The 17711-nt window shown below is 40.0% G+C and overlaps 3 protein-coding genes and 1 long non-coding RNA gene across 6 annotated transcripts; 1 reads left to right on the top strand and 3 right to left on the bottom strand.

Annotated features, from left to right (window-relative positions):
• Nucleotides 1-1198: 1198 nt before the first annotated feature.
• Nucleotides 1199-2613, bottom strand: LOC131685244 (uncharacterized). Its single transcript, XM_058968837.1, has 2 exons — nucleotides 2240-2613; nucleotides 1199-2179 (listed from the first exon to the last, which is right to left on the bottom strand). Exons 1-2 carry the CDS (start codon nucleotides 2389-2391, stop codon nucleotides 1258-1260), a joined length of 1074 nt encoding a protein of 357 aa, XP_058824820.1. The 5' UTR covers nucleotides 2392-2613; the 3' UTR covers nucleotides 1199-1257.
• A 2063-nt stretch (nucleotides 2614-4676) lies between these two features.
• Nucleotides 4677-6273, bottom strand: LOC131685245 (AP-2 complex subunit sigma). 3 transcript variants are annotated; one of them, XM_058968840.1, is made up of 3 exons: nucleotides 6101-6273; nucleotides 5448-6035; nucleotides 4677-5238 (listed from the first exon to the last, which is right to left on the bottom strand). In XM_058968840.1, exons 1-2 carry the CDS (start codon nucleotides 6101-6103, stop codon nucleotides 5610-5612), a joined length of 429 nt encoding a protein of 142 aa, XP_058824823.1. In that variant the 5' UTR covers nucleotides 6104-6273; the 3' UTR covers nucleotides 4677-5238; nucleotides 5448-5609. The 3 variants fall into 3 exon arrangements, with proteins under 3 accessions (XP_058824823.1, XP_058824821.1, XP_058824822.1); XM_058968838.1 differs by having other exon boundaries at nucleotides 4677-5391; XM_058968839.1 differs by having other exon boundaries at nucleotides 4677-5391; nucleotides 5444-6035.
• A 4061-nt stretch (nucleotides 6274-10334) lies between these two features.
• Nucleotides 10335-11725, top strand: LOC131685248 (uncharacterized). The gene is made up of 2 exons (XR_009304759.1): nucleotides 10335-11021; nucleotides 11075-11725. It is a non-coding gene; the product is annotated as an uncharacterized LOC131685248 (long non-coding RNA).
• LOC131685247 (adrenodoxin-like protein 2, mitochondrial) lies at nucleotides 11664-13039 on the bottom strand. Its single transcript, XM_058968841.1, has 2 exons — nucleotides 12632-13039; nucleotides 11664-12230 (listed from the first exon to the last, which is right to left on the bottom strand). The coding sequence occupies exons 1-2, from the start codon at nucleotides 12814-12816 to the stop codon at nucleotides 11894-11896; spliced, it is 522 nt and encodes a 173-aa protein (XP_058824824.1). The 5' UTR covers nucleotides 12817-13039; the 3' UTR covers nucleotides 11664-11893.
• Nucleotides 13040-17711: the final 4672 nt, after the last annotated feature.

Here is a 17711-nt window from a genome sequence, read left to right on the forward strand (position 1 = left end):
CACCCTTTTTATAGATGGGACATACTACTTCCTCCATCCGACCCTCCGGTAAAATCTGTTATTTCCAGATCTTCAAAACCACCCAGTGGAATGCTCTAACCAACGCCTCTCTTCCGTGCTTCAGCAGCTCACATGGCAGTTGATCCTTGCCAGCGGCTTTATCAGTCCTCAACCGTCTGATCTCCCCATAAATCTTAGGTAGATCCGGCGCTGAGAATCTGTCGTCGGCTGCGCATGTCCCCAGGCTGATTCTTGCGATACTCTCGTCGTCTACTGCTATTTCGATGTTCGTCATAATACACTTATCGATCAGCTCCCACTCGGTCCTAAGAAAGTCTCCATTAACATCTCTTCATATGTCGCCCTATGTGCCTTTCCTCGAGCTATTTACCAACTCGTAGAATTTTCATAACTCTGTACAGATGCTCGATCGCCTCGGTATCCCGATCTTCCTGTAGGCGATTTCGAATCTATATTTGTACTGCGGAGGGTGCGAACATTTGTGATGTCGGTGAAGAAACTTTAGTTCATTAGAACGTGGTCGATTTAGTTCTCAGTTTGTTAACCAGGTGATCTCAAGGGTGGCGTTCATGTCGCTGCTGAAGAGCTTTACATTCGGCCGCGGGCTCCAAAAGCGCGTAAAATCCTTCTTTCTCGTTCTCAAAAATACATCTCGAAGGTGAACTACATCAAAAATACATCTCGGAGGTGAACTGCATAAAGTTTCACCGACTCGGATGCGGACTGTGAATGTTTGTCTCGAAGATAGCCATTTTCTGGTATACCCCCGGAACGATTTCTGCTTTTTTTAATATTTATAGCGTCGGAAAAAAAAATCAATTCTCCGGAAATATCTTCCCGGAACGTTGAGGTCAAGTCTTGCTATAAGCGCAGGAGAATCTACGTTGTCTGTCAGCAGGTCGAAAATGAAGACAGATAGATTCGTCTTTTTCGCAGCGTAGGGAGATTGATGAGCGTACGGCGATCTTCATATGGAAGAAGCTGAAAATGATTTTAAGGGTAACCGACGATGTGCAAACCTGAGAACTCGCGTACAACGCACCCTTATTCATCCTACCATTTGACCTAATGCTTTGAATAGAGATAGCAGACACTGCTCTAACTAATGAATACAGGAGCTAAGATGAATTAGGACACAGTAAGCCTGTATAAACTTTTTAGCAAAAAAAAAACAATCTTATTTGCTGAATCACAGATGTATTTGAATAATAAAATTAACAAAAACTGCACTACATACTAATCGTCATGAGTATCGGATTCGCATTCTATGCTTTCTTCGCTTTCTTCGCCACTATCAGAGACATCACGATAGGTAGTGAACCCGGTTGAACCGGGCATAACATCGGTCCGGATGGTATCCAGAACTTTCTCCTTTATTTCTTCGCGCCGTTTCAACCGATCCTCGCTGTAACGTTGCATGACCTGTTCATGGATTTTATTCTTTTCCGCTTGTATTCGAATCGAATCTTCCAGCGTTAAAAGTTTTGCAGGACCATGCGCGTTTAGTGGTGGAGTAGCTGCGGTGTTCTCCCAAACATTGGCATGTTGCAAATAACGCTGCTTTTCCTTTGCTGGATCATGCACATTTGTCCTGGTCGTCTTAAATGGGAGATATTTTTGCTTCGGACCGCTGTTACGTTCTTTTTGGCAGAATTTAATTGCATAGCCGTCGAAAGCGGCTTCATCAACCGAATCATTAGCCTCCGACTTTTGCATTTTCTTAAGTACAGTGCCGAACTTCTCAACCGTCGCTTTCAAGTCCACTTCGACTAGATTTGCATCGGTGCATTGCAATTTCTGCTGCTTCATCTCCTCGATGTCTTTCAGATCTTGCTCTGTGATAAGCATTTGTGGTGGCTTCAAAATTACAACTTTTTTATCGGACGCAGTATTCTGAGCCAAAATATGCAAGGGATCTACATTACTATCGTCGTAATCGTCATCACTGTCGATAACTGTTTCGGATTGTGCATCTCTACTATACTTTCCATTCCATTCCATTTTCGTCATAGTTTTTTTGCCCACAGAAGCTATATTCAGCTCTGAGAACATTTCGGCAGCTTGGTCAACACGTTTGTAGGCTTCAAGCTGGTTCAGGATTTGATCATAGAACTTTTTAATTTTAGCGCCTTGATCCGGAAGTTTGGCAATTCGATGCCTATAACAAAAAAATAGGCAAAATTGTTCGGCTTTTATCAATTTATCTGCAAATACCTACCTGTTTTGAAGCAACAGTTCTTGACGGTTTTTTAGATCCAACAGCTCTGTTTTGCTGAGCTTACTGAGCTGCTGGAGGTAGCCCTGTTTCTCTTTGTCTAAACCACGGGTAACGTCACCGGGAACCTTGGTTAGTATCGGGTTTTTATACATGGTGATGGTTGGAACCTGTTGGAGCACTGGTTGAAAAAGTCACTATCGCTTCATGAACCTCACAGCACCTTTCAACAATCCAAGTAATCAAATTAATATTCCTAGAACTAACAGGTTACCGTGCGATTGATTAATGCAATTAATATTAATATAAATTAATTACAAATTACAAATGCGCAATCTACCGAAATCGCGCTAAACAATATAAATTTCGGTTTTTTATTTTTGACATTTGAAAATAGGAATGGGCGATGTCGATACGATTTTTTCAAAATCGATTTTTTCATCTCGAAAAATCGATTTTTTGCATCCGATTTTTTCGGTTCGATGTTTGACAACACCGATTCCCGGTCAGCGCGGCAAGCAGAAAGTTAGCAAAAGTTGAGCAAAGCGAAATTGATGCTGGGAGAGATTCTGCGAGCATTTTGCGCGAGAATTCTGGCAACGAGTTCGCTCAAATACAACAACCGTTTCTGACAGAAGCGGTTAAACCAACCGATGCTGCTCACTTTTATCCAGAATCCAGCCAAAAATGTACGGCCAAGATCTCTGCCCGCTTCCTGCCACATCTTTGTCAGATGTTTTGCTCGATTCGTTCTTAATTCAATAAATTTGCACAGTTTATGTCCGAGTTATGCCAGGGTTTAGCTTGGTTCCTGTCAAAATTTGCCAGAAAACGCGAGCGAAACCGAGTTCGCCCTAGCTCAACTAACCCGACAGGATACGCGCAGAAATCTGACAGCTGCCAAACCAGGACTTACAGAAATCTAGCAGAGCGGTCTCTGCCAGAAAATTTGCTAAGTGCGAAAGCGACCCGGTCCCCTGTGAGCAAATTTTCTGGCAGAGACCGCTCTGCTAGATTTCTGTAAGTCTTGGTTTGGCAGCCCTGTCAGATTTCTGCGCGTATCCTGTCGGGGTTAGTTGAGCTAGGGCGAACTCGGTTTCGCTCGCGTTTTCTGGCAAATTTTGACAGGAACCGAGCTAAACCCTGGCATAACTCGGACATAAACTGTGCAAAGATCCTGGCAATTCCTACCTGGTAGAATCTAGCACGAATCGAGCAAAACATCTGACAAAGATGTGGCAGGAAGCGTGCAGAGAACTTGGCCCTACATTTCTGGCTCGATTCTGGATAAAAGTGAGCAGCATCGGTTGGTTTAACCGCTTCTGTCAGAAACGGTTGTTGCATTTGAGCGAATTCGTTGCCAGAATTCTCGCACAAATAGCGCAAAATGCTCGCAGAAACTCTGCCAGCATCAATTTCGCTTTGCTTAACTTTTGCTAACTTTCTGCTTGCCACGCCGACCGGGTCAGCGTGGCAAGCAAAAAGTTAGCAAAAGTTGAGCAAAGCGAAATTGATGCTGGGAGAGTTTCTGCGAGCATTTTGCGCGAGAATTCTGGCAACGAGTTCGCTCAAATACAACAACCGTTTCTGACAGAAGCGGTTAAACCAACCGATGCTGCTCACTTTTATCCAGAATCCAGCCAGAAATGTACGGCCAAGATCTCTGCCCGCTTCCTGCCACATCTTTGTCAGATGTTTTGCTCGATTCGTTCTTAATTCAATAAATTTGCACAGTTTATGTCCGAGTTATGCCAGGGTTTAGCTCGGTTCCTGTCAAAATTTGCCAGAAAACGCGAGCGAAACCGAGTTCGCCCAAGCTCAACTAACCCGACAGGATACGCGCTGAAATCTGACAAGGCTGCCAAACCAAGACTTACAGAAATCTAGCAAAGCAGTCTCTGCCAGAAAATTTGCTCACTGGGGACGCAAGACTCAAAACTACCTAAATTTAAGTTAAAAGAACTTATTCTGCGGGGTTTTTTTCCGTGTACACCTCAGGAATTTGGGCCGGGATCTTGTACCGGATTTTGGTAGCGCACTTTCCGCCGTTATCTACAAATTGTTAAAACAAAACTTCTGCGAAATCTAAAAAGTACCAGTTGTTTCAGAACAGCACAGATTTTAAAACGTAATACAGACACCATTTTTCCCCTCGGAAACAATTCATGGTGATTTGTTTCCGGCCGGATTTTTTGGGTGGAGGTTCTTGGAAATACGTGACATTTTCGGCGTATGCGTTCACACCTTAATTTTTTGTGTAGACTTCCATCACGGGAAATGAAAATCCATCTCTCATTTGAAATATATGGAGAGCGAAATACGAGAATACCACCTCCCTCTCCCCCATATGTCGCAATTCGTCGTACCCAACTCTCCACCCAAGGGCTTTACGTAATTTATGAATGGTTACTAATATAAAGTATCCTGAACGGTAAACAAATTCTCTTACTTCATACATTTATTATTAACTAGTTTTTACACAGTTGTTAGAGCAATTGTTGCAGATTATGAATAATAACGATATTTTTTATTTTCTGAATTACCATCTACACTCGCAATACAGCGTTGTTTCATATGCCATCATAATATAGTATATTGTTCGTCTTTCAACATGTCTTGCTAAACACGCCGAGTGCAATTAATGTTCCTGTAGTGAATTATCTATACAATTATTCTCCAGTTGTTGTAATTTCACCTTTGTGTTACACTATTAGAATATGACAAACTGACGCATAGATGTTTTGATTAGAACAATAATCCGTCGGTATTCGATTGCTCATTGAGTTAAGAGAAGCAAATATACTTAAGGTGTAACGATATCAGTACGCTTGATTACCTAAATAACTTTGTTCTTTTCGTAACAAGGAATGCAAATTTGGTTAAATTTCATTTGTAATGTTTTTGTTCCATTTACGCTGTTGTGTTGAAAACTTTTCTATATGTGATCGCGAAACGACTGAATATCGTTGGACCTGTTAAGCAACTAGTGCATGGGAAATTTGCTGAAAAGATAAAATGGCAGTTTAATGATGGGTAAGAACCCATGCATCGAGGGCAGGGTGCTTGTATGAGATTCGCTCTATAACTCTTCTGTATGGCTCAAAAAGGTGAGGAATATCTTATATTGAACCCATGTTGCAACAGAAAGAATTGTCCTAGAACAAACAAGCATTAAATTTAGCATTACTTGTAAAATATTCTACCTACCTACCTTTAAGATGCCATTGAAGCTATTTTCCAATGACATTTACGATACTAATATTGCATAATATGGAAATAAATTGGTCACTTATATGAAGAACTGGTCCATTCTCCGGCGAACAAATCAGCGATAAAAGCCATTTGGGGGTACATTTTCCAACCGCACACCACTCTACTCGAGCGAATTCAACGTCAGCAGTTGTTTCAATACCTTGGTCTGGGACGTTTCCCGTATTTCTCCGGCCAAAAACATCTCGTCCACCACGGTATACACTTTGTAGAAATTGAACACCAAATCCAGCTCGCACACATTATGGAAATATTCATTAAGCACCTCTACAAAGTTGTGAATTGCCTCCAGATAACACAAATTGTTATCGTTCACGTCCACGCAGATGCAGAAGTACAATCCGGCATACCTCCGGTACACAATTTTAAAATTACGGAATTCGACGAAATTTGTGTGCTTGGCATCGCGAACCGTCACGACGGCATGTACCTCCTCAATTAGTTTCTGCTTTTCGTCATCATCAAAGTTCATGTACCACTTGGCCAGCCGGGTCTTCCCCGCACGGTTCTGGATCAATATGAATCGTATCTGCCCCAAAATGACAGTAAGAGCATATAGAAACAATTTTCAAACAGGTATCGACTATTTTTTACCATTTTCGATTTTCCGCAATTGAAGACGATAGCACGTAACAAAACAAGACAGCAGCCGAACCAAACCAATAGAAAATTCTACTTTTTACCAATTTTTATTCTTTTGAACCAGCCAAAATTGACTATCAGCCAAAATATGAAGATCTATTTTGTTTCTCTTTTTTCCACTTTGAATTGCGTGACAGATCGAAAATTGACAAATCGACACCCACTTTTGTGCTGCCAACATGACGAAAACGAGAAAGTGAGTCGAGGGGTGCACAATTATTTTCCAATTTTTCCCAAAATTTTGTCCAGATCTTTCATTAGGGGCCTAAATCGCAAATGTTTTCGCTAACATTCTGGTTTCTGTTGAAAATCGAAATAGTGAGCTTTCGCCTTTCGATTTTTCTCCTATTTTCAGCATGCGGAACTAAAGCGCAACTGGTATAGATGATGCGCAAGTTGATTCTCTAACATGTACACAAGATGCGCATTAGTTGCCCACTCTGCCCCGCAAGTTCAATATTTTGATTTTCAATTGCAATCCGAATATTACAGCGCAAATTCGTTAGTTACCCTAATAAACATCATATGATTTAAGCCTAACGACTTGTTCAGGATATCATCCAAACAATACACCGGTCAGCGTGGCAAGCAGAAAGTTAGCAAAAGTTGAGCAAAGCGAAATTGATGCTGGCAGAGTTTCTGCGAGCATTTTGCGCGATTTGTGCAAGAATTCTGGCAACGAATTCGTTCAAATGCAACAACCGTTTCTGACAGAAGCGGTTAAATCTTTAACTTGCACTAACAGGTGGTGGTAGTAGGTTAGGGAGCGTCTTTGGCTGGCTTTGAAATTCCGATGTTGTGTCATACAGTGGTTACACTTGAACCTGCAAATCAAAGTGTATCATTTGTATTCCATTCTCGAAAATGGTAGATTATACTAGTTTTTCTTGTTATCAAAAGAATACTTACAAATCGTAGCGATTTGAATATCTTGGTTGTTGGTTTCATAGACAGTTTCCGGTTTGATGTTTCGTACCATTTTTTCGCCTTCGGAATAGTTGAGTTGAATCATGTAAATCAGAACAAATTTGTTATAATCATTTGGCAATTTAATTTTGTTCAAAAATCCTTCTCTTTCTAGCAAAACGGTTAGCGCTTTCCACCAGTCCTCATCTCGTGACTTTCCGACACCGTGAAGGGATTTTTAAGGTAATAATCATTTAGTTTCTTGTCTTTGGAGGCGCGCAGCAGCACGATCGGCAGCGTATTAACAAATGTTCCGTGTCTTTACTAAAATCATAATTGCCGTTCTCGTCGATCCCTTCATATCGCTTACTGTCTCTTACTCCACTAAGGCGCCAATCGTCACATTTGTCACAGCAATGCTTGCGAGGTTCGACTTTATCATTGTCTCCTTCAAAATATCCTTCAAAATATCAGGATAAATCTTCTTCGACAAAGCTTCCAAATTCTTCTGAACTCCACTCTGATTATATTCTCGTGGTAGATCATGCGTTTTGAAATCAGCACGACTCCAAAACATAATACGCTTGGATGGTTGACTATACCGGCCAGCTGTACCAGCTTTCAAATAACTTTCTAAATCCTTCGACGCACCATAGTGAATGACCATCTAACATCCGATTTGTCGATTCCCATTCCGAAAGCTATCGTAGCCACAATAATCGGTCGAATGCGGTCTCTAACAAAGCTGATTTTTAAATTGTAGTTATACACTTGATTTCAATGTAAACAATAAAAGTGACAACTCTCACAAATTCACCGCACACTGAGAATAAGTTCGAAAGTTGTATAAATATAAGCTGTCTATAAAATTATAATGTTATTCTATAATCGTCTATAAATCTACAAAAACAGTATAATTGTATAATAATTTATAAATTATTAGAAGTGTCACGCCCTAGCTCAACTAACCCGACAGGATACGCGCAGAAATCTGACAGGGCAGCCAAACCAAGACTTGCAGAAATCTAGCAGAGCGGTCTCTGCCAGAAAATTTGCTCACTGGGCGGTACTTCCCCGGACGGGGTCGGTGTGGGTGTTCTTGTTTGTTGTTGCAGTTGTTTCGTTGTTGTTTGTTGCTGTAGACTGTCGGTTTGGTAAAGATGTTAATCGCAGATATCCTTCGCCGGGCCTATTCTGCCTCCTTAGGACTCTGGTTTGGAGATTGGACTTCTTGATTTATCGTTGTTGGACTGGTCTCAATTTTTCTTGTTTCGGTCTCGGTTTATTCCAGTATCTGGTTCTACTGAGTTATTGTTTGCAGACTAGTTCGTTGACTTCAGTTGTGCAATCTTGATGTTGCTGGCTGCTCCAAGATTTGCTATTAGCTGGACTGGAAAAGGTTGGGATCCTGCCAGTCCGGCTTCAGATTGCTCTTGCGTCGGGGTTATGATACAGAGTAACAGACATAACACTATGAGGAAATTCCCTCAAAAAACATCGATCCGACAATTTTCCCAGAACACTAGCTCCACCTTTTATTCACAGTCCCAGTGGCGCCATAATTTCAAATGTGGCCACAGTCCCAACTAGAAATATATTTAAAATGACTGTTAAAGCGGGCGAAGCTTTGTTTTTGAGTGTTATGTCTGTTAGTCTGTGGTTATGATTCGTTCTACTGTCGTTATTTGTTGGGTTGCCGCGGTGGGAACTGGGAGTGGGTTGGTGCGTAGTCCGATGGGAGTTGACTTGGATAGTTGATTCTTGAGGTCCGCAAAGGTTAGTCGTAGTGCGGCCATCTAATTTCGGAGGTCTTTGTTGAGTATTTTTTCTTCCAGAAATTGTACCTTAAGCAGATTTATTGTTCGGACTTTGTCGTCGCTGGAGGTTGGCTTACCAGCGGTTTTTTTAGCGCTTCGATCTATTATCGAAGCAGACTGACGGTACGATCACTGTCGTCAGCGCCAGGGCTGAGCCTTTCTTTAAGGCTGCACGCATAAGTTGTAATTTCTGGCCTCGGGGAAGGTTAGATTGTTGTCCATTTTTATTTTAACAATCTACTTTTTCATTCGGAATGTAGGGCACCCGCGGTCTCTGGCGGAGTGCTCGCCTCCACAATTGACACAAGCACTTTTTTGCAGACAGGGGGTTGTTTTGTTTGTCTTGTGTTCGTTGGCGCAGTTAAGGCAGATCTCTTTCTGGCTGCAGTTTCGACTGCCGTGCCCAAATCTCCCACAGCGGAAGCACTGCATGGGCGATGGATAGTATCAGCGTACTTGAATCCTCACCAATCCTAAGTAGATTGTTTCTGGCAGGTGAGATCCGGTAAAAGAGAGGACAAATAGTGGTGTATTGGTGGAAGATCCGTGGACCAGCTTTGTGATTCTTCGGACCTCAGTCACATTTTGCTGCTTGAGAGCCGTCAGGATTTCGTCGGTAGACAAATCTATTGTGTCTGGGTCCAAGATTAGGCCCTGGGTTTTGTTTAGGTAGGGGTGGTAGATTAATTCGACATGTTGGCCGTTCGAGAGTTGTTTAATGCTGAGTAGTTTGTTTAAAATCTTCTTGGAGGTTGTATGTAGGACGAACTGGGTGTCCCTCTGGCCACAGAGAACAGACATATAAGGTGGAACAAACTTTCGCGAAAAACCTGAGTAAACATTTAAATGAAAGTACGTTGAAAATCACCATCGCATACAGGTTCGCATGCGTGAGTCACCATTGTATCAAAGTTTGCACACAAGTCCCGTATAGCGATTGCTGGCCGATCGAAGCGCCGACCAGTGGCAAGTTGCTACTTGCTGTTGTCATTTCAAAGCGACAGTTTTATTTCTTAGACAAGTTGAAAACTTTACTTGTATGTCAGTTCTCAGTGCTCTGGCCTCCTTTGTAGCTTGGATGTACTTGTTTGAGTCGGTTCCGATCGCTTCTTTCGGCAGCAGATGGATTTGGGTAGGTTCTGAATGTTTTCCTCGCTATTCTTCGCTGCTCGCAGTAGTAATGTTTGCTGGTCGATCAGATCGCCAGAGTTCATGAAGGTGGGGATCACGTGGCTGAGTAAAGGCCCCCCTTCGGGGGGTGACGAATTGGCTAACATCACTCGCTTTAGATTTTTACCAGAGAATGAAAAGTTTTGCGATATCCGAAAAAAGTATGAGTGAGTGCTCTCCCCTATCGCGGTTTGCGGTGCGAAATTGCACGGAAGGAGTGATGCAGTTGCAAGAAATGTGAGAGGTTTGCGTGAAATGTGTACGACAATAAGTTTCATGAGCCGTAGAAAAGTCTATGAACAGATCACCCGCATAAAGAGAAACTTGAAAACGAAAAAGTGAAAGATCTGAGTCGCCTTGTGCCTCCCCTCATTGGCAAGCAGGGAGAGAGGCGAATCGAACTAAAATTCAGATAAAGCTTGATCGGAAGAACTGTATACTTTGGAAACCGCAAGGTCTCGTTGCCCTGAGAGTGAATCACAAAATAGATTTCGCCTATTACGGGAGACCACAATAGTGATTGATTTTACGCAGACCCGTCTTAAGCCTACTGTGCACGAAGTGGAACAGTTGTTCAAGATGAACATGGAACTGGTGCTTACAAACGTGTAACATATACAGCTACACCGTACGAGACGTGTACTGCCGCTAGAAGCAATTGTCCCATGTGTATAGGGATTCCCATAGCACATTAGACAGTTATGCTTCTAGCGGCAGTGTAGTACAAATAACGTTCAGCTTCTTAGCCGAGGCAGAAAGCTACGTAACGAAGAACAACAAGCAACACAACGTCGAATATGAAAACGTCAAACACAAGATCTCCGTGTAAATCGCCTACACGATTTGGCACCGCGCACTAGCTCAGTTTATATTAACAAATTCATGTCGAAGTGTGGAGAAATGGAATCCACCACAAACGAATACGGTGTGAATAAGGCTGAGCCAATCTTACTTGACTTTTCAGGACAGATCATCTCAAGGTATTAACTATAATCAAATTATGCCAATTATGTAACCAGACGGCGATTTTCAGAGTGGTTGCATATCCTTTCTATATGAGAAAGGCAAAATTTTTTGTGTTGTCGCGCTCTTAAACCCGTAACTCCGGAACCGGATCAACTAAAAATTCAATTGCAGCTTATGGGAGCGTTATACCGTTTATTTGAAACTAAGTTTCAGCAATTTGGTTCAGCCATCTCTGAGAAAAGTGAGTTTAGAAAACACATACAGACATTTGCTGAAATCGACGAACGGAGTCGAATGGGATATGCCACACGGCCCTCCGGGCCGGCATTAGATTGACGATTTTTAGAGTGATTGCATATCCTTTCTATATGAGAAAGGCAAAACGAATACATCTATCCGCTAGTGCCATCCCAGGGCTAAGGACCTCCTCCCAGGAACGATCCAGTATTATTTTAATGGAAGGTAGGATCAAACCAAAATAGGTTGAAGCAAATTTATTATATTAATAATTATTAAAGTTAAGAAGTGGCAAAAACGTAAGCGAAGACATGCTGAAAAATATTTGAATGCATTCCGGTACAACCGTAATCTGTACATGCTTTGATCAGAATGTTATTTCATCTAACAACGTACACTTGAAGGAAAAATTTAAAAAGTATAGATCTTTTCTGTATATTTTCAATTAAAAATTATTTGTTCCACAAATAGAAAACTTTAAGCAGTATTTTGTTTTACATTCAAGAATTGCACGAACTGAATAGTTGTTCTTTGTATAATCAAAGATAACCTAATTCTTCATGTCAAACTGTAAGAAGTAACTTCATCTGTACAAACACTACTGGTTTAAAAATATGTGCAGCATAACAACGAAACTCCCCATCATCGGTTAGCTTCGTGCATCGTTGATTGTAGCCGGGACTCGCACTTCCAGACCGTTCAACTGCTTTGTCAGCACAATCTGACAACCAAGCCGAGAGGTGTCGGTCAATTCGTAGGCTAGATCCAGCATGTCCAGTTCTTCGTCACCCGGTTTCTCCGGCAGGGCGTCGTAGTCCGCCTTGGAGAAAATTAAATGACAAGTGGAGCAGGTCAGCGTTCCCTCACAGGCACCGAAGCCATCCAAGTCGATTTGATTATTGACGACCACGTCCAGTAAAGAGTCACCAATTTTACCCTTAGCCTTCAGTCGCTCTCCGTTGGAGCGAACGAATGTGACTTCCACTCTGAAAAGAGGACAGAAAAAATACGGTAAATAATAATTCATAGGTATTTGCAATTCATATCGGTCGTCTGGCTTGTTATAAAGAAGAACCAACAATCGACTGTATATAGTTGTTCCAAGATTCATCAAGTGCTTTTCATATCCAACCAGCAGTATAACAATACCTCTATTGTGAAATGAACCGATTTGTTTCGTGTCGCATGTCTGCCCCACTTGGCGGTTTCATAACTATTCTCATGCACCAGTCACGTAGTCTGTCGCTTCCCTAAAGCGAAAGCATACCTACACATTACGTGAACGATGAATGCACCTAATGTCGCTTGTTGGATTGCTATCTAATGTAAACAAAGCCCTGCAAATCATCCCCACCCACTACGAATTTTCAGTTTGGCAAATACTTACTCCTCGGTTTGTAGTTTAGGCTGCGATGTGGACAAATTTCGGGAAAAACTTTGTATCAAACGTGCTTGCTGGAGAGAAATAGTATGCCACATGCTGCCAATACCAGCTGCCTCGTCCAAACTGGTTTTGACAAGGCACTTCCGAAATATATGCTGAGTGGCTCGTGATGTAATCAGTTTGAACATTTTTCCTCAATCTCCGTTGTTTCTGCTCAATGTTAAAATAGATCGCATATACAAATTCGTTGTATGGGTACAATCAGAACTGACTAAATTGGCAAATGGAAATCTAGGAACTGAACCATATCACTGTCGATCATTAATTGGGTTGATACACCGCACTCCAAAAAACACGATCCGCACTACGAAACTTCAATCTGGCATTAATTTGTCATTTTGACTGCAGGTAATATTATGGCAGTTTAATGTTTATCGTTTTCATTCGCCTGTCAATTCCCCGCCATCCAACATGAATACCCCGCCAACGAATTGGGCTGACCTCACCCATCGTGATACCCACACTGATAAAAAATCGCACTACAATATCAAAGGAAATTTAACATCATTTTCAAGTGCACTTGCATGTTGAAGAGCAAATCAAATGATTTCCCTTCGAATTTCAGATGAAAATCTATTAAAACGCAGTTCATGTGCTATTTCAAATTATATTCATACTACTTTCACATGAATGCTTTACCGTTGGATTTTGGTTGCCATGCTGTTGAGTTGTATGAACTTTCCACATAACATTCACGTGAAAAACATATGGTGCATACCCGCATATTTGGTAACCATTCCTGTAAGATAACCGCAATTGTATTTGGACCTTAAAAACCATTCCCTGAAGTTTCCTCTTATCATTAACGAAACGATAAACCAACGCTACCGGCAATCATATTGACTATTCCACTTATTGTCAGCGCCACTTGTACCATTTGCCGAATAGGTCGTTAAGTAACGTTACCATTCAAAAATGCCGATTTCCTCGAACAAATTTTAGGGCATATTATAAGGGGAATGGTGATCTTATAATCCATTTTTGCGGTACTACTTTATTAACAATGTTATTGTTATTGGATTATTGGATATAACAAGGTACATTAAACATTCTACCATAAACATTTCTTCACCATGCTTTGCGATTAGTATAATCTTACACTATACACAATTCATTTAATGTTTTTCTTTACAATATGACAAATCGTGCCGCGAATTAAACATGGTACCATATCACAAATCGTTTCGATCATTTGGTGTATTGTGACCACAGATAACCATTTCTCGAATAGTACAGTTATAGTTTTCGAGCGACACTATGCCATGGGCAAAATGTGATGAGTGTGTATAATAAACTACTTTATCGACACTATCAAATGCGGCAGATGTAAAAAGAACTTTATAAATGTTTTTTTCTGATTCACCCAAGAGCCTCTTACCCCTGCCCCTCATCAGTTCGAATAACGTTTTTTATTCTATCGATTTATGGTAATCTGTGATTTGATTGCATGCCGTCCTCCATGTTCGGATGTTGACATCTTATGGTGGTGGTACTGCCGCTTTTACCAATTGAGCTATTTCTGTAATCTTGTGGAACGTATTTTGATCTTCATAATAATCTAGTCACAATCAACTTTAGGAAGAGGGTAAATCGACATGTCATATACTAATAAACTGTTGATGATTAGGAATGACCATGATTGTAAGAGCTGAATAATTACGGAGCATACCGTATATGGTTGGAATTTCAAATCAAATTTTCCCTTAATTTTCCTTGAATTGGTTTAAGAGGAGGTTTGCCAGCCTTTCGGTGATGGTGAGCCGTGTGTTTGATACAATACACTCATATATAATATATAAACCGAATTTTAACAACACATTCAATTCAATATAAAGGATTACTGAAACTGTAACCAAACGATTCGACTTGAGGTGAACATTATGGTAATCTTGTAAGGAAATTGTAACGATACACGTTTTTCTTTAAAGCAAACCTTACAGAACCATATGAAAACGACTACCATCATTGTGACTTCAATTCAAATCGTTTCGATATATTTTTTAATAATCCTGCGGAAGCACCTCAATTCTTTTCTAACATACAATATTATATTATAACCATTCCCTATATTGTAACAATAACTCGTATCTTCATTCTATAATTTCATATAATTTTACAGGAAAACGCATTTATCGTAATATCATAAATAGACATTAACGTATGTGGTTATCATAGCACTTATAATTTTTGTATAATATGGAGGATTCCAGATAAAGTTTTTATTTATGCGGGTATCCATATGCAAAACAATTGATTTCGCCGATTCATCTACCCATTACATCTATAGGTAAAACTACACTCAGAAAAAAGTAAACGTTATGCCTATTGATTTTACACATAGATTTTTGCAATTAACGGAGGCATATAGATACTATTTGCTGGCACATAAACCTAATGTGTGTATTTACAAGAAATATTAATCTTACATTCACATTTCATAACTATTAGGCACATAAAACTCCATTCTATAACAATATGCACATATAACTTATGTGTGTGCATACATAGTTTATACAGTTGACACATAGAAGGTATGTGTGCGCGTGATAACAATAGCATTTCTTCTTAATATGAATTTTAAGCGGTTTGAAGCAAATAGAATTAACGTTTGGATTTGTTTCAGTGTAGGTATCTGCTACGCCGCCATGATTTCTATACCAATATCTTAAACGTCGTGTTAGGGTCGATCCACAATAAACAGAATCAGTTTCGTTCGACATAATTCTGTGATAGTCGAGTTCATTTAATTTGTTGGTGCACCATGGTGTAAAGTTTTTGTTATTCACCGACATGTCCAAAATAACACATTTCTCATTCAGCTATCCAATATTTTCACTTTTTAACAAATGTCTAAAAATTGAGTCATGCCGTACGGTTTCTGACTAGTGAAAATCGAGCTTCGAGCAAACAAGCAGAACAATTTGAACTGTCAGTGGGGCCCATAATTTGTGTGCCCGCTGAGATGTTGACTTATGTCAGTTCAATACAAGTAGGATAGGGGTGCCATATACGTGGGTAAAACTAATCGATATTCACGTGTAATTCATTTCATAGTCAATGGTATTTTTTATGATGTTTATGTGATTTTCACATAATGTTCGCAAGAATTCCACTTTAAAATCACATTGCGCACACTTTACTAGCTATTCAAATGGCAAACGTATCCTTTTCATGTGGTTTACAATAGAATCAATTCAAATGTTTTCCACATGATGTTAACGCGAGCTGCATTATAGTATAGGTGTTCACATTCGTCATGTTTGAGTGTGTTGGTTTGTTGCTAGTGAAATTAATCATGGCGGCTCAGGACCGCGAAGTACATAATCAACAAACCGACCAATCGAAACGAAGCTTGTAAGCACGTGGTAAAATAAGTATGGCATCCGGGATCCCAAAAGAGCAAATGTTTACGTCACTAACCAATCAGAATGAAGTATGGGACCACGTGCTTCTGTTTTCTTCTTCATTTCTTCTTGTTTGTCCGAAAAAAGTGACAGCTGATGCACACATAGAAAAAAATGTGTACACCTGTATACACCCAAAGTATATTGATATTTATAGAAGGTATGCCATTCCCTCAAATGCATGTGTAGTGGCAATAAGCACAAAAAATAGTTATGAAGATTACTGGAAAATGCATGCGATCTTTTAATTTTTTTGGAATAAAAAGGGTAACACTACGAACAAATATTTAAAAAATTGCAGGAAAAGTTAAATATACTTACCTTTAATTAGAATAAAATGGAATTGGCTATATCTGCATTGAGATAAATATGTTTTCTTCATTTTGTCGTTAATCTTTTGCGCCAAATCTAATGCATCAAGATTGCTTTCGACTGTTTTTAGTACCCACCTATAATTATTTTCATTTGTAATGGCAACGCTATATTCGTCCATTGCAACAATTTGATAATATATACTTTTAAGGTATGGTATGGTAGTATGGATTAAAATAACAATAAAAGTAAACTATAGTATTCAACCTTTCTGTTGTTAATAAAATATTTTATTAAGCATTCAGTATTTTAAATTAACACTTTCTTTAGTTTTTTCTTCTGAGGTTCCATTGGTCTATTAATTGGTTTCTGCAATGACTTCACGGTTTGTTTAGCTTGCTTCTTTTCCTTTATAATCCTATTCAAACTACTGATTCTAATGTATGTTCGCAGTCTTATAAAATGTTCGACAAGCTCATGTGGAATATCGGTGTACTTTGAGTATATTATCCTGCATATGTTTGCTACTACACCTTTTTGTTTATTAATACCATCCTTATGATAGCACGTGAAGAGTGTTTCGATCTTTCTTGCTTGCCATTCATTTGATGGTTTAACTAAACCTCCCAAAGACAGGTGTTCGACATAGCTGTTGGGATAGGCATAATCATGGTCTAATAAAGTGTACGTGCTTATACTCATGTACTGTTCCTTTGCTTTGTACGTGAAGTCACCGACGTATGGATATATAACCTTAAATTTTCGGACAACCGCTCCTGCAATATATTCGAATCCGTCGCTTTCAGTTTTAAACCAGTGGATATTGTTATTTTCTTGCAAAATGTCGTCAAATCCTAGATCATCTTCAGGAAGCTGTTCAACAACAGTAGAATTAAATGTGCCACATGAAACGGGTTTGGATGCTTTCAAAACATCCATAATCATGAACTGTTCTCCGGCGCACTTATCTTTAGTCGATTGACCTGATGAGACAGATTGTAGACTTTTTCCTAAAATAATAACTCGCAGTCTTCGAAGGCAATCCAACGGTGAGGGGTGGTCATTCCCACCTCCTCGTGCCCGTATCATAGAAAAAAGGCATTCCAGGGAGTCTTGATTTAACTTCGCCGTCATAATATACCGTACACCAAATCGGTCTACCATGTCTTTGTAGATACCTTTTAGAGAAATAATCGACATAAGCATAGCCTTCTGGAAAAGCTTAAGAAAAAAATATAATTAGCTTGGTAATTAAAAATTTGATTTGTAATTTTTTGCAGAATTTTAAAACGAATTGCCTTAGAAAA

Source organism: Topomyia yanbarensis, chromosome 2, assembly GCF_030247195.1.
Source record: "Topomyia yanbarensis strain Yona2022 chromosome 2, ASM3024719v1, whole genome shotgun sequence".
Classification (NCBI taxonomy): domain Eukaryota; kingdom Metazoa; phylum Arthropoda; class Insecta; order Diptera; family Culicidae; genus Topomyia; species Topomyia yanbarensis.